Source organism: Diabrotica virgifera, chromosome 2 (genome assembly GCF_917563875.1).
Source record: "Diabrotica virgifera virgifera chromosome 2, PGI_DIABVI_V3a".
Taxonomy (NCBI): domain Eukaryota; kingdom Metazoa; phylum Arthropoda; class Insecta; order Coleoptera; family Chrysomelidae; genus Diabrotica; species Diabrotica virgifera.
Window position 1 is genome coordinate 99,044,578 of NC_065444.1, and position 14,972 is coordinate 99,059,549.

A 14,972-nucleotide genomic window follows, 5' to 3' on the forward strand; every position below is an offset into this window, starting at 1 on the left:
GAGTATCTATCGTGGAACGAGAAGTAGGCCAGGTCGAGAGTAAAAGAACCTCCTTGAGCCAAGAGTGTCCCGGTAGCTGATAGCAGTTTCGAAAAAGGTAGAACACAGCATCACGACCGAAGCAGGAACGAGAGCTATTCGAGCTAGTTTTTCAAAGGAGTACATTACTGGAAGCCAGGACGAGGTTTGATCGCAGCCAAGGATAGCAGGAACGGGTTTTGTGTGAGGACATTTTCAGTTCACCAGGAAAAGGTCAGTCTCATTTGTTTGGACATGAATGTATGGGTTTTTCGTATTAAATTCCACATAAAAATTGAATAACATAATCAATAATATCAGAAAAGCTTCATCAAACTTAAATAGAGTTGTTGCTAATAACTCCTAAGAGTTAAATGTTAATAAAAACTTTCAATTTGAAAACCAAAAGGAAATAAGATTCCCATTTGTAAATGTTATGTTTTAAGAATAATAAGAAATAGCAAATAATAAGCAGTGATTGCTTTTTAAATAAAATAAAAAATATTTTGATTATAATTGTAACCCATATGTGTATTTTTTTTACTCTTTTCTTTTCTATCCCGATTAGGAACCATTAAGAAATATTTAGAATCCACGAAAGTAAGTAATTAATTTATAATTCGCCCTGAGATTGAAAACATATTGATATGTGATCTGGTTAATTAATTAGATTAGTATTAATACATTGATTAAATTAAGTGACATAAGAATATCATCTCATATCAATAATCAAGATCACATCAATATATATTATCTTCGTTCCCATTTTTTTAAATACTAGCAAAACATAAAATATAACTTTATTGTAATAGTAAAATACCAAATATATCAAATTATAATAAATAAACAAAAAAAAACTAATCAACGTTATACCCGTAGGTTGCTTCAAATATACTTTTCCTGTAAATTTTCTCTAAATATTCAGCTTTTTTTACCATTTTTTCCATTCGTGATAACATTTTCTTTATCACCTTTTTGTTTTTTGCTAAAGTATTTTCAAAATCGTCTTGATATAACTTGTAAACTTGACAGGTTTCCACAGCTGAGACAGTCAGGGGACGTACATTGTATTTCGTCATCAAACAAATCTCGCCAAAATAGTCACCGTCTACAAGATGGCACATCTCCTGTCTATTAGAGGTGTATACAGCCACTGTACCACTTGCTATAAAATACATGCAATCACCATGTGCTCCTGATTGGCAAATGACATCACGTTGAAGAACTATTTCAGGTTTTAAAACTTTCAGCACATCATTCAGAGCGTCTACATCTAATATTTTAAATATTCCCACTTTTTCTGTAATTGTGCTGTAAAGGTGTAACTTGACTTCTTTTTTCAAACGATCGGAAAGTAAAAATGTAAGAGTATCTTCCCGAAAATAATTGCCCTGGTATTTGAAAGAAAAATTTTGCAGAATTCTTTGTCTTAACTCTAAAGGCAGATTTCTTTGCTTCATAAATTCTTCTACCTGCACAATAAGAGCTTGATATCTTGTCCTACTTGATTGGGAGTTTAAAATACTAGCAGCTAGAGCTACCCACATAACCGTCATCACTATTTTACCAACCATACAGAAAAATATTGCTAAGATGACTTCTTCAAAATACAGATCTCGGTAGTAAGATTTTGGTAGCGCTACTTGAAGAAAATAAGCCGAAGTTTCAAACATATAATCGTTGTACTGAACATGCAGGGGGATCTGTTCTCGCTTAACAGTCAGCGTGCAGTTTCCAGTTCCTAAATAAACTCTGATAATTCGAGGCAGCCCGAGCATTAACATCGTTGAGTAGTGAAGGATGAATATGAAGATGGCAAAGTAGCAAGTTCCATAAATCCAAGATCTTGATTTTACTCCCAAATGTCTTAGAACTCTGATTAAAATCCTTAATAATGAAAAGAATCTAATTCCTTTAAGTAAGCTGAAAATGTTTTGTATTCCTAACGCCACTAATGGAGGTTTATCCATAAGACATCTTAATGTAAACCTCGGAATGGCGCCAAGTAAGTCTATAAGGAAGAAAGATCTAAATATATATCTTATTGCTATCTTAGTTGGTCGAAGCTCTATAATTCGTATTTTTGTAACCTCATATCCTGTAACAAAGTTAATCAATATATCACTCCAAGATATAACATCTATGCTGGTAGAAATATACGCGTATATTTTAAAAAAATGGTCTTGGTCTTGATATTTAAAATTTTCCGGGACTGGACAACTTCCTGCTGCTCCATCACGAATTCCTGCATCTAAAGCTTTGACGGTTATAACTGCTGCATAAAGAAACACCAGCCAAAACTCATAGTACATACGAAACTTACTTAACGGGTGTATAATGAAGGAGTAGCCCGACTCAAGTTGCCTAATCTTCTCTGACTTGATTTCTTTCTCACTTCTAAAATAGACAGAACTATATACGTTATCCTCAGATACGATAAATAATCTTCGGAGACCAAGTTGAAGTCTTGATTTAGGAACACCAACATAATCGGATAGCGTACTATTTTTATGTAATATGCAAATATGTGGCATTTTTGACAAATATACGCCACTAATTAAATTGTATTATTTTTGACAACTTTAATATTGATCAGAGAGACTGATTCAATTGTCAATAAATTATCAGAAAAGGTGTTTGTTTTTATGTAAATATAAATAAAGTTAAAAGTTGTAGAGCCCATTATAAGCCTGTAGCTAAATATACACATAGTCTCAAAAGTTATGAATCACCCAAAATTTTTGCTATTATTAACAGCATCATTTCGGGAAATATCGCGGGGTTCCTATTTAAAATTTAAAGTTACCCCCACCCTCCCCCACTCAACGAAAAAGGTACGTAATATCAATAAAAATGTTAATTCAGACAACAAACGCAATACATACTTAAAATTTGTCCAATTCTTGGTTTTATTGGAACAACAAAGCGATGTTCATCAATTCATTATTTTCGTTAGTTGAACCAATGTATTACGTTTATTGAATGGATGAACATTCATTATGTATACCATAATATCATCATCATCATCAGGGCTTTTCATTCCAGGTGGAATGTTTGCCGCTCTTACTTAGAGCTCTCAGATTCGCTTATTGCGGTGAATCACTCCGCATTCCACTTGTATGTTGTCAAAGTTTGTTATATGACTTGGCTTTCGTTACTATTTTCTTCCACTCATTTCGATATGTGCATAGTTCCCTCCAGTTTCTCACTTCCAGAATTTTGATATCTCTCATGACCTGGTCCTCCCATCTCTCTCTGGGTCTTCCTCTTGGTCTTTCAGTTGCCGGTTTCCATTTGGTGATCTTCTTAATCAGTCGGTCGTTTTTCCTTCTTTCTATGTGTCCCAGCCATCTCAGCCTCTGTGATTTAATAAATCTAACTATATCTTCTCCCTTCATTATGTCTCTTAGTTCATGGTTCATTCTTCTTCTCATTTCTCCGTTGTCCATTCTTATCGGGCCCATAATGCGTCTGAGGATTTTCCTTTCGAATATTCTCAATTTTTCTTCATCTTTTTCCGTGAGGCACATTGTCTCAGCTTCGTACGTAACTACTGGTCTGATTGCAACTCTGTATATTTTCAGTTTTGTATTTCTGGATAAGTTCTTTTCCTTCATAAGCCTATGATATCTCCAGTATGTTTTGTTGCCTGTTAGTATTCGTTCCGTTACTTCTTCACTTCTCTTGTTTTGGCCATTCACTATTACTCCCAAATATTTAAATTGTTGGACTCTTTCAAAAGTGTAGTTTTCTATTTTGATTTCTCTCATCCTGTTATCTTCTCTTCTAGAGCAGAGAAGATATTTTGTTTTTCCTTCGTTAATTTCTAGACCTCTTTTCCGTGCTTCTTTTGCCAGGATTGTTACTGCTTCTTTTAATATTTCCTTGTCTCTTCCCATAAGAACTAAATCATCTGCATATGCAACTATTTGTGTTGAGGAGTGGGCTATAGTTCCTTTAATTTTGCTGGCCTTGACTGTTCCTTCTAGTGCTATGTTGAATAATGTGGTTGACAGGGAGTCGCCTTGTCGCACTCCTGTTTCTATTGCAACTGATTTTGTGCTACCTTCTTCTGTTGTTACTTTGGCTCGAGCTCCATCCATGGTCATTTTTGTTAATATGATTAATTTTGCTGGTATATCTTGATTTTTCATTTCAATAAATAATTTGTTTCTTCCAATACAGTCAAAGGCTTGTCTGAAGTCTACGAAGAGGATGTGGAGTTCTATGTTGTGTTCGTGGCATTTTTCGATTGTTTGTGTAACTATGTGGATCGCATCTGTAGTGGATCTGCCTTCTCTGAATCCTTGCTGGTAGTCCCCAATTTTTTTCTCTGTGAATTGATTAAGTTTTTGTTTGATGAGGGCTATTAGAATTTTATATGTTGTACTCAGTAGAGATATTGCTCTATAATTGTTACAGTTTGTTACTTCTCCTTTCTTAAATATTGGTATAATTCTGCCTTCTTTCCAATCCTCGGCATTTCTTCTGCTTCCCATATTCTAACTATTAGGTTATAGATGCTTGTTAATAACTTTTCCCCTCCGTTTTTAATTAGTTCATTGGGAATTTCATCTGGGCCTGGTGTTCTTTTCTGTTTCATTTTTTGAATGATGGCTAAATATTCATCATGTGTTGGCATCCTTATTTCATTATCTCTAATGTCTTCCATTGCGCCTACCTCCCCTTCCGGGCTTTCTTTGCATCTATATAGTTCTGTGAAGTGTGTTTCCCATGATCTATTGTCAATTTTAACTACTGGTCTGCCTTTTCTTTGTTGAGCTTTTAGGTATCCAAATAGTTTGGCGCTGTCTTTACTATTCATTTCTAGTTCCTTTAACAGCTCTTCGATCCATAGTTTTTTTTTTGTTCTTGCAACAATTATCGGCTGCTTTCTTTTTTCTTTATATTCGTTTCGATGATGCACTTCTTTAGTTGATATCCATTTATCTCTTGCTTGGTTTTTCTGTTTGATTTTGTTTTCGCATTCTGCATCAAACCACTATTTCCTTCTTTTTATTTCCCTCTGTCCTAGCACCTCTTCAGCTGAATTCAAAATGGATTCTTTTATATTTTTCCATATGTCCTCTGTGTTATTTGCTTGTGTTAGGTTTTCCTTTAGGGTTGTCTCATATTGTTCTCTTAGTTCCTGTGCTTTTAACTTCTCCAGATTCCATCTTCTTTTGTTTTGTCTTGTTCTCTCTGCTTTAATTATCTTCATTTTGATTTCTCCTATTACTAGAAAATGGTCTGTGTCCGCGTTTGCTCCTCTATATGATCTGACATCGTGCATTATTGCTTTCCATTTTTTGGATATTAGTATGTGATCTATCTGATTGCCATCTGTTGTGCCAGGTATCAACCATGTTACTTTATGCTCTCTTCTGTGCATGAAGTTTGTACTCATAACTTAACTGTTTGTTATTGCTGCTAGTTGGCATAATTTTCTTCCGTTATCGTTTGTCTCGTCGTGAATAGTTTCTTTCCCTGCTACTTCCTTATACTGGTTTTCTTTGCCTACTTTTGCATTGAAGTCACCAACCATTAGTACTATATCATTTCTGGGTAATCTTTCATATAATTCTTCCAGTTGTTCATACAATTCAATTTTATCATTTTCTGGTGCATTTTCTGTGGGTGCATATATGTTTATGATTGTCATATTGGCTTGTTTGTTTTCTACTTTTATATACGACATTCGTCCATTTATCGCTTTAAATTCTATAACTTTGTCCCTAATCTTACTGTTAACCATGAATGCTGTACCGTTTTTTCCTTGCTTGTTTTCTCCCGAGTAGTATATTGTGTAGTTTTTCTTTTTGATATTTCCTTCTCCCTTCCATCGTACTTCTTGTAGTGCTAGTATGTCTATTCTGTATCTTTGCATTTCTCTTGCTACCTCTTCCATTTTTCCTGGTCTCAATAATGTTTGAACGTTCCAGGTTCCTACTTTTACTCTATTTTTCTTCTTGGTTTTTCTTTTTCTATCTCTTTTTCTTATGTTTGATTCGTTGTTCTTTTTCCGTGCTAGTTTCGTTTTCAGGTTTTCATTCATTTTCTTTACAGTCTCTTTACATTCCATAAATGCGTTTTCCATATTCGTTTGCCGGTATGTTTTAGTGATACTAGTCGTTTGTTCTTTACTATGTGCTACTTTTACATACAATCTCAGTTTTTTGGCTTTGTGTCGGAATTATGTGCAGTCTTGGTTATTTTCGCCATATTTTCTGATTCATTTTCGTCATCTCCTGGTGATCTTTCCGTATATGTTCTTTCGCTGGGTTTTCCTTGAGGTGTTTTAGTATTCATCATTTCGCTTTGTGTCCTCTTGTATCCTAAGCTTTCCACAGTATATGTTTTGTCGTTTATTTTTAGCTTATTATAATTTAGCGATGCCTTCTGACCCCTTTCTCTTGCTTCCTTTAAGTGTTGTTTCAGTATTTTTCTCTGGTCTTGTATCTCCTTGGAATAATCTTCACTTAGGTAAATGTCTGTTCCTTTTAGTCTTTTCGATTGGTTCAATATTTCAGTTCTTTTGGAACCGCTTTTAAGTTCCAGTAGTATAGGTCTCGGTAACTGTCTTAGGGGATCTCTTTGTATACCAACGCGTTTTATGTCTATTATGTCTGTGTGTTCATTTAGTGGAACTTGGATTTTAATTGCCATATTTTGTATACTTTTTATCATATCATTTTCTTGTTCACCTTCTTTCTCTGTTATACCGTATACTATAATAATTTTTCTTTCTTACCTCTCTTTCTAGATCTTCTATTCTTTTTTCGTGTACTTTATTTTCTGATTTTAATGCTATATTTTCAGCTTTTAATTCTGCGATTTCCAGTTTCATGAGCTGTAAATCATTTTGCACTTCATTTAGTTTTTGTTTTATTCTTATGCCTCTATTATCCATACAATCTAATTTTTCACTCATCTTTTTCATCATTTCCTCCATCTTTTTTTCGACTATGGATTATTTTTCTAAATCTCTAGGCTAGCGTTAGAATCTTTCTCACTTCGACGGTTAGTAAGAATTGCTTTTATCCAATCTCAGAGATTAGAATTTTACTATTTTGTTACGTAGCGTAAAATGAGCCACACCTGTTTCAACCACGCGGAGGTGTGTCCACTTATCCACGCACCAAAAATATTCTTATTTTTCGAAAGTATTCTTATTTTTATTTACTGTAGATTGTTCTTTTTATTTTAAATCCGGCAACACTGCTTAAAATTCAAGCAGAACTTCACCTCTGGTATACTGGTTTTCTTATCTGCTTGACCGCTTAGCTTTTTGTAGTGTTCCAATGTTTATTATTTATCACCCACAATCGTTACCTTATAAAAAAACGCTGTTCTGTTTATGTTTGTCTATTTCCACTTTTTTTGTCCCAATAGAACGTCTTCACTTTTATAATTTACGTTTCGCACTTGCTTTGTATTTAAATTTCACTACACCACGCGATATTCGGGGAAAATGCAGGCGTAAATTTAAACACTTTATTTGCGTTCCAATGCCACGTTGCCAAGTCGACCATAATATCACTTTATTGATATTACGAACTCTGTTCATGGGGTCAATGAACACTATTCATTGAAACAACAACGTCGTTAATTGATCGACGAAGACTATTCGTTGTGTCAATAACAGTGTTATTTCTCCTAACGTATTTCGTTTATTTCTACAATTATTTCCGTTTATTCTTACAATTAATTCCGTTCATTCCCACAATAAATACGGTTTTTCTGACATGAAGTTCTATTAATTCTTACAATCAGTTTCGTTCATTCCTACTATGAACCTATTTTATATTAATAATTACTGAATGCATTAGCCCAATGTATGATATTGATTTATAATAATTTTTTAAATCCCCCTTTTTGTCCTAAACCTAATGGACTTTACACTGTGTGATTTCTCATAATATGGGATTATGATTTCACTTACACAGTGCGCTGGAATAAGTGTTACACTCCCCCCCTCTTATTATCTTATTTATTTTAAGCACATAAGAAAAACGCTCGGACAGGTCGATTTTTAAAATAATCAAAGTATATTATAACATCAATGTTTCGAACTTTACACGATCCCTCTTCAGGTGACAGGCATAACTTTGATTTTTTTAAATGGGAAAGTACATCATGTGACAGCTCATTTAAAAGCGTTTGAAATAGTGATTCCAAAAATGCATAACACTTTAATCCTTTTTGAGAGCGCAGGTGCAAAATTTCGATCGGATTCTTTTTAAACGCATTCATTTTTTTTTGGAATCCTGAGAAAACTAATTAGTATTTTTGAAAAATATAAACGCAGAATAAAAGATTACATTATTACCGAGGGCTGAAAGTACCTTAGAATAAACAAAAAATTTCTTTGGAATGGTATATTTGAAATTAAAAATCATACTAAATTTTCTCTAAGTTGCCCTTGTGACTTATTAAAATAATCATTATAGAAGTTCTCAGGGACTTCAGACCCTCGATAATACCTCATTCAATGATCGTTTTAAGGCGTGCATAAATGTATTAGGAGGTAATTTTAAACACCTTATGTAATTAAATATTAAAAATATTTTATTAAAAGTAGCTTCTAATTTTTTCAAACATGTTTCTTCTTGTAAAATGTATTACTGATAAATTATTTTTCGTTCTTTATTTGTTACATTGTTACATTTACATGCAAAAGTAGTGTTTAATTGTCTTCACAAACTGTTGTATTTTGTGTTTGTGTATTTTTTTGTAAAATGTATTACTAATAAATTATTTTTATTTCTTTATTTGCTACATTGTTACATTGATTACCGGATTGATAAACAGTAATCGTCAATTGTCAATTTAGTCATGGCTTACTTAAAATTTAGATAAATTTAGACACCTAAAATAATTTGCTCTGAAAATTGAAAATATCTCGGAAACTAATAAATTTGGACATAGGGAATGTTATATAAAAATTAAAGTGCGGTAATGTTACTTTTTAAAAATGATATAAAATACCGGGTGTTCTATTTAACATTACTGAGAAAATAATGTACTTGCGTTTTGACTCACCCTGTATTTGATGTAAAGAAAATTAGCAATGTCAATAATAATTGAAAATTTTGACAATAAATAAAAAAATATGGCATTAATAAACCATTGCTGTTGCACTTATTTTTATTTATATGGGGATTTGAACTTGTCACGATTTTCATACAAAATTGGTTATAACTTTGTAAATACCCTGTATAACATAACAAACCATTATATTTTTGTGATGGAGAAGTTAACAGGATTTCGAACATAAAATAAAATATAGGGTGTTCCATTTAACAGAACGTAAGTTTGATTTGCCATTGTGTTATCGAACAACCTGTAACATTCTAACTAATTTTGTAATGTGAAGCTCAAAGTTGGCTACAATTTTTGTTATTAACTTTTATTGCTATCTATTACTATAGCGGATCTATTGAGCTTTACCCACTAAGCAATCACCCTGTAGTTGACAGCACCCGAAAAGCTAGGAGGGGGGACATGGCCCCTCCCTGCCCATGGGCATGGGCACCTATGATAGTGGAGGTTGTATTATCCTATTGTCCTGTGGACAGTTTAACCCAAAAAAAGAAATCCTATCAAGAATCTAACAAGCGAGGAAAACACTCATAAACATAATATATTGGTTTTCGATTGGTTTTCATTACTTGCTGAAATGGATCAATTAATATTTTAAGGCAAAAAATGACATTATTATGTATGTACTGAATAGTATTTAATAAGGAATTAAAAAAATACGAGATCCTTTGTAAAAGGTATATTTAAAATTCCCTAAATAAGGGTTACATTAAATCACAGGACGTTTTCGGATTAAGAAATCCATAATCAGTGTTACTAAAAGCAAAAAATAGCATGCCTGAGCCACCAAAATGTTTTGGGTAGAAACCTTTTAAATGTTTACAGTTGTTGTGTCGAAACATTAACACTAACAAAAAAGGTAGTGAACAAGATTCGCGTAACTCAGAGGGCTATGGAGCGCCAGATGTTGGGTGTCTCCCTGAGAGACCGAATCCCAAACGAAGAAATACGCCGTAGAACAAAAACAACAGACGCTGTCGAAAAAATCGCGTCGCTTAAGTGGAATTGGGCAGGACACGTCGCCAGATTGCCAGACAACCGATGGACAAAACGTATTGTCGAGTGGAGGCCGCGAGAAGAAGCACTACGGAGCAGAGGACGCCCACTAACCAGATGGGCCGATGATTTGAAACATGTTGTCGGTAACTGGATGCAAGCCGCACAAAATAGAGATGAATGGAAAGAGCTGAGGGAGACCTATGTCCAGCAGTGGACGCGTACGGGTTGATGATGATGATGATGATGTTGTGTCATACTACATATTAATAAAAATACTCAATGATGTTGCAAATATACCTGGATATTACCCAGAGCAACACAGGACTTTTCCCACGTGGTTGGAATTTGAGGATTAAAACCTCACATATTGAAGTTCAATGGCTAACTAGTTGGCCATTATGTGAGGTTTTAATCCTCAAATTTCAATCAAGTGGGAAGAGTCCTGTGTTGCCGTAAGTAATATCAGGTATATTTGCAACATCATTGAGTATTTTTATCAGGGGCGTAACAGAGGCCCCGCAGCGTTAAGCTTGCGGGGGGCCCCAATCGATCAGGGGACCCATCTTCTCTGATATTATGTAAAAATCTGTTATAGGTATAGGATTTTACTTTGTGCGTTTAAATTTAAAAACGTAAATTTCCAAATAGGCGCATTCGGCAAGTGAATCATCTCATATCTCAAACTTAATCCTTTCCGGTCTCACGAACTTTTGTGGTGACGACAATAAACTATAATGCTTTGTACGTGACTATTTAAAGATTTGAGAATTGCAATTTGCCGAATATTAGAACAATATTTCTAAATCTAGAAATGGGTTTTCTCTTTAATCTCAACCTACGTTTAGTATTTCGATACAATTATCCAGAGGCATAACAGAGGCCCCCACAGCATGAAGCTTACGGGGGGGGGCCCAATATGTCATGGCCCCATCTTGTCGTCTAATATATGTAAAAATGTGTTGTTATATTATTTGCATACATACGTTTTTAAGCAGTACAATATTGAAAATGAAGTTGTCCATCCGAATTAATAAAATTGTAGATATATTCGCTGGTATATTACATAGTGCACAAAGAAAACAGTAATTTTTGTTCTACTTTATTCTATACTAATAAAGATATTATTAATAAAGAAATTATCAGCGCCACGACGGACGTATTTGCTTGACAATTTGGATTTAGGTTCTAGTTACACTCGACTTCAAAGTTAAACTTATGCCTTTGGTTGCATTTACTTCGGGGGGTGAAACCCCTCCTTGGGGTGAAAAACATACGTTTAAAATAAGATGGGAAATGCATAAATTGACTAATTATAAGCAACTTTTGTTCTATAGAGTTTCTTTTTCTATGTTAAAACTTTTCAAGTCATTTTCGAGTGTAAATATTTATTTTTTAACAAAAGAACGTTTTCAGACGGGCTTTTCGCAAATAACTCAAAAATAAATATTTATCGAATTAAATATTAGATATCGAAAAAATATTTGTAGCAAAATTGTAGCTTATAAGATACAAACAAATGGTGTACTTATTTATGAAATCTATCGACACAGTAAAAGCACAGTTGAAGCTCATGAAAAATGATTCTTATTCGTCCAATTCCAAGTCGAATATGTCAACCAAAAAATGAAGCACTTTTCGGAAAAAACTCATTAAAACTTTTTTTAAATGTTTTCAAAAAAAGCTTTATTTTTATTTTTTATAAAAGCCTCTAGCACCAAAACTATACGAGTTACGCTCAAATAAATTTGGCCCCTTTTTTGGTAAAAAAATAATCGTGAAAATCTGCCCCTATTTCGCACCCCAATTAAAATTTATCTTTGGCCCTTTACCATTTACTTTAAATATTTATTGTGAATACCTATGATCTGTAAGTTTGACCGGTGCGAAGTTCTTATTTTTGAAAAAATTTGGTTTCATAGTAAAAAAAGTTTTCTTATTTTGGAAAAATTTTTCAAAATACCTAACTTAAAAAGTAAGTATACGAAAAATCTCAAAGAGTAAAGAAATGTAGATCTTGCTTTTATAAATATTTTGGCTTTATTTTGTTTTTCCGTAAGACAAAAATTGGTGTTAAGATATGGCTGTTTAAAATTTGCATATACTCGTGATTAGTGACTCGTTCAAGCCCTTTCAACTAGAACCCTTTTAAAAATAAGCACTTTGAAACGGTGAAACTTACAAGTCACATAAAAAAGTAAGTAATTTGTAAGGCGATAATGATTAGTTTCATTTAGGGTGCTAAATAGGGAGAGATTTTCACAATTTTTTTACCGAAAAATGGGATTAACTGTATTTTGAGCGTAACTGGCTTAGTTTTGATGCTAGAAACTTTTGTAAAAAAAATAAAGCTTCTTTTAAACACTTTAAAAAAGTTCTAATGTGTTTTCCCGAAAATATTTCATTTTTTGGTTATTTCACGTTGAAATATTCGATTTTGAATTTGAGGAATAAGAAAAACTTTTCATGAGCTTCAACTTTTCTTTCAATGGGTGGATAGACTTCATTTTTGTTTGATTTTTTTATAAGCTAGATACATTTTTGCTAACAATAGTCCGTTCGATCAAATACTTACTTTGATTTATTTGCGAAAAATCGCCTAAAAACGTGGTTTTTTTGTTAAACAATAAACATTTTTACTCATAAATAACTCGAAAAGTCTTGAGTTGACCACTTTGGTGGTGACACTGAAAATTACACGGTATCGCCACATTTTACGTTCATTTATGGGCTGTAATACAAGTAGGTATTTGTTACACATGTCGCATTTAGTAATTTTTTAAAGGGACCCCCATTTCCAATACTGCGGGGGGACCCCGACGGAGTTTGTTACGCCACTGATTTTTATTAATATGTAGTATGACACAACAACTGTAAACGTTTAAAGGGTTTTTACCCAAAACATTTTAGTGGCCCAGGCATGCTATTTTTTGGCTTTTACTAACACTGATGATGGATTTATTAATCCGAAAACGTTTTGTGATTTAATGTAACCCTTATTTAGGGAATTTTAAATATACCTTTTACAAAGGATCTCGTATTTTTGTGATTTATGGTATATAGCCGGCTACAGGAATTTTATTTTCCTCGTGGATTTTAATAAGGAATAAGTATCTCCTTTTATCTAACAGGTGTATGTAAGGGTAATCATAATAAATACTTATTTTTAATTCACATAATTTATATTTTTATTTGTTTCAAGACCCATAATTGTCTTGCACTATCTCAGACCCAACACAAAGCTGTTATCATATACAAAAAAATTTCAGTTTTAAATATATTCTACAAATATAGATTTTCTGGCAGTCGCACATAGGAGTATTTCACCTCAAAAACCGGACAAAATTGAAAATACTGATGTTAATCCAACCGCATCCAAAATACATGTTTCTTTACCTACGATAACCGCTTTATCGAAAGGCAGACGCGCAACGTGCAATTCTTGCGCATGTTGCCACATCGTCAGTCAGAACCCAGACATCGTACTGTACGCGTGTTTTTGTTTTAAGCGATCTCGTTTGTGTTTATCAGTTTTCTGTGCTAACATGGCTTCGTGTAGCAAACAACAGGAGAATAACTATTCGGAAATGGATAGGGAAGGTTAGTACTATATACTAAAGTATATTTTATTATGTTTCTTCTTAATTTTCTACTTGTATAGCCACCGGTAGACAGCGGGTCTTTTTTGACTCGTGTTTTAGAGAAATTTAAAATACATTAGTATTTTTGTTTAGGTGTCGCGCTTTGTCGCCTCAAAATTTTTATGTGTACATAAAATGTAGGCTCTAAGGTAGTAGACACATAAATAAAAAGTCCCCCCAACGTACCCCATATTTTTTTATAGTACTTCAAACTATATGGGGAACGTTATAATTATACTGATAAAGCTTATTTTTTTGTTTTCTTTTGTTGTAGATTCTTTGGAAAGAGTGAAAAAAATCACCAGAATGGAGCTCTATACCATTATCAAAGATTTCAAAGGAAATAAGATTGAAGAAAAATTTTCATTGTTGGAAGAAAGAGTTGCGCAACTAACTTTATGCCCATCCGAAAGAAGAAGTGTTCTTACCCGTTCTTTGAAATATTTCAAGACCAGTTTCAAAAAAAGATGGTCGGCAGCCCGTAATACTGATAGAAGATTCTTAGAAACAATATGGAATGGCTTAATGTATCACTGGAACTACCTACTTGGACCCACAAAGCAGGCCGCCCAACAAAAGAATTTGGAGAATTGTGTGATCGAAGTAAGCGTCGAAGAACAAAAGATTTACGGGACCGGGTACCTTTTGATGAATTGACTTACGCTGCAAGCGTAAGTCACGGTACTGCGGGAAATGTTGATTATCTAAGGTTATGAAAGAAATAACGTCAACGCCTACCAGAGCTAAAAAGTTCCGAAAAGCAATATCGTCAGCTAAAAAAGAACCAATCGCGGGAAAATACACACCACAAGAAGCCTTAGCGTTATTTATAGAAGGTAATTTTTAAAAAGAAATTTATCCTTGCTATTCGATATTACAAAAAGCGAAAAAGGAGTGTTATCCTGCCGAAGATAGTATACAAGTCACTGAAACTAGCTTTGAAGTGGAACTTCAAGCTCTGCTGAACCATACGGCTTTGCGACTATTTCAATATTTAACAGAAGTAATTGACACATTATCAGAGTTTGAGAAGCAACATCTTACCTTAATATCAAAATGGAGCTGTGATGGATCTAATCAGACACAATTTAAGCAAAAATTTGCCAACACTGACGACGATGATGCCAATATATTTTTAAGTTCTCTTGTACCTGTGAGAATGGTTGTTTTTGTGAATGGAGAGACAAGAAAAATTGTATGGCAAAATCCAGTGCC

General features: G+C 33.6%; 2 protein-coding genes across 2 annotated transcripts; one reads left to right on the forward strand and one right to left on the reverse strand.

Moving 5' to 3' along the window:
- Nucleotides 1-875: 875 nt before the first annotated feature.
- Nucleotides 876-2,552, reverse strand: LOC114343656 (potassium/sodium hyperpolarization-activated cyclic nucleotide-gated channel 3-like). The gene has a single exon (XM_028294492.1). It carries the CDS (start codon nt 2,550-2,552, stop codon nt 876-878), a length of 1,677 nt encoding a protein of 558 aa, XP_028150293.1.
- A 10,870-nt stretch (nt 2,553-13,422) lies between these two features.
- On the forward strand, nt 13,423-14,414 carry LOC126880756 (uncharacterized). The gene is made up of 2 exons (XM_050644806.1): nt 13,423-13,716; nt 14,032-14,414. Exons 1-2 carry the CDS (start codon nt 13,662-13,664, stop codon nt 14,412-14,414), a joined length of 438 nt encoding a protein of 145 aa, XP_050500763.1. The 5' UTR covers nt 13,423-13,661.
- Nucleotides 14,415-14,972: the final 558 nt, after the last annotated feature.

Excerpts from the sequence above, each read along its gene's own strand:
- LOC126880756 (XM_050644806.1), top strand. The coding sequence starts at position 13,662 with ATGGCTTCGTGTAGCAAACAACAGGAGAATAACTATTCGGAAATGGAT. Across the intron at positions 13,717-14,031 it reads TTCGGAAATGGATAGGGAAG|ATTCTTTGGAAAGAGTGAAA; the intron begins GTTAGTACTATA and ends CTTTTGTTGTAG.
- LOC114343656 (XM_028294492.1), bottom strand. The coding sequence starts at position 2,552 with ATGCCACATATTTGCATATTACATAAAAATAGTACGCTATCCGATTAT.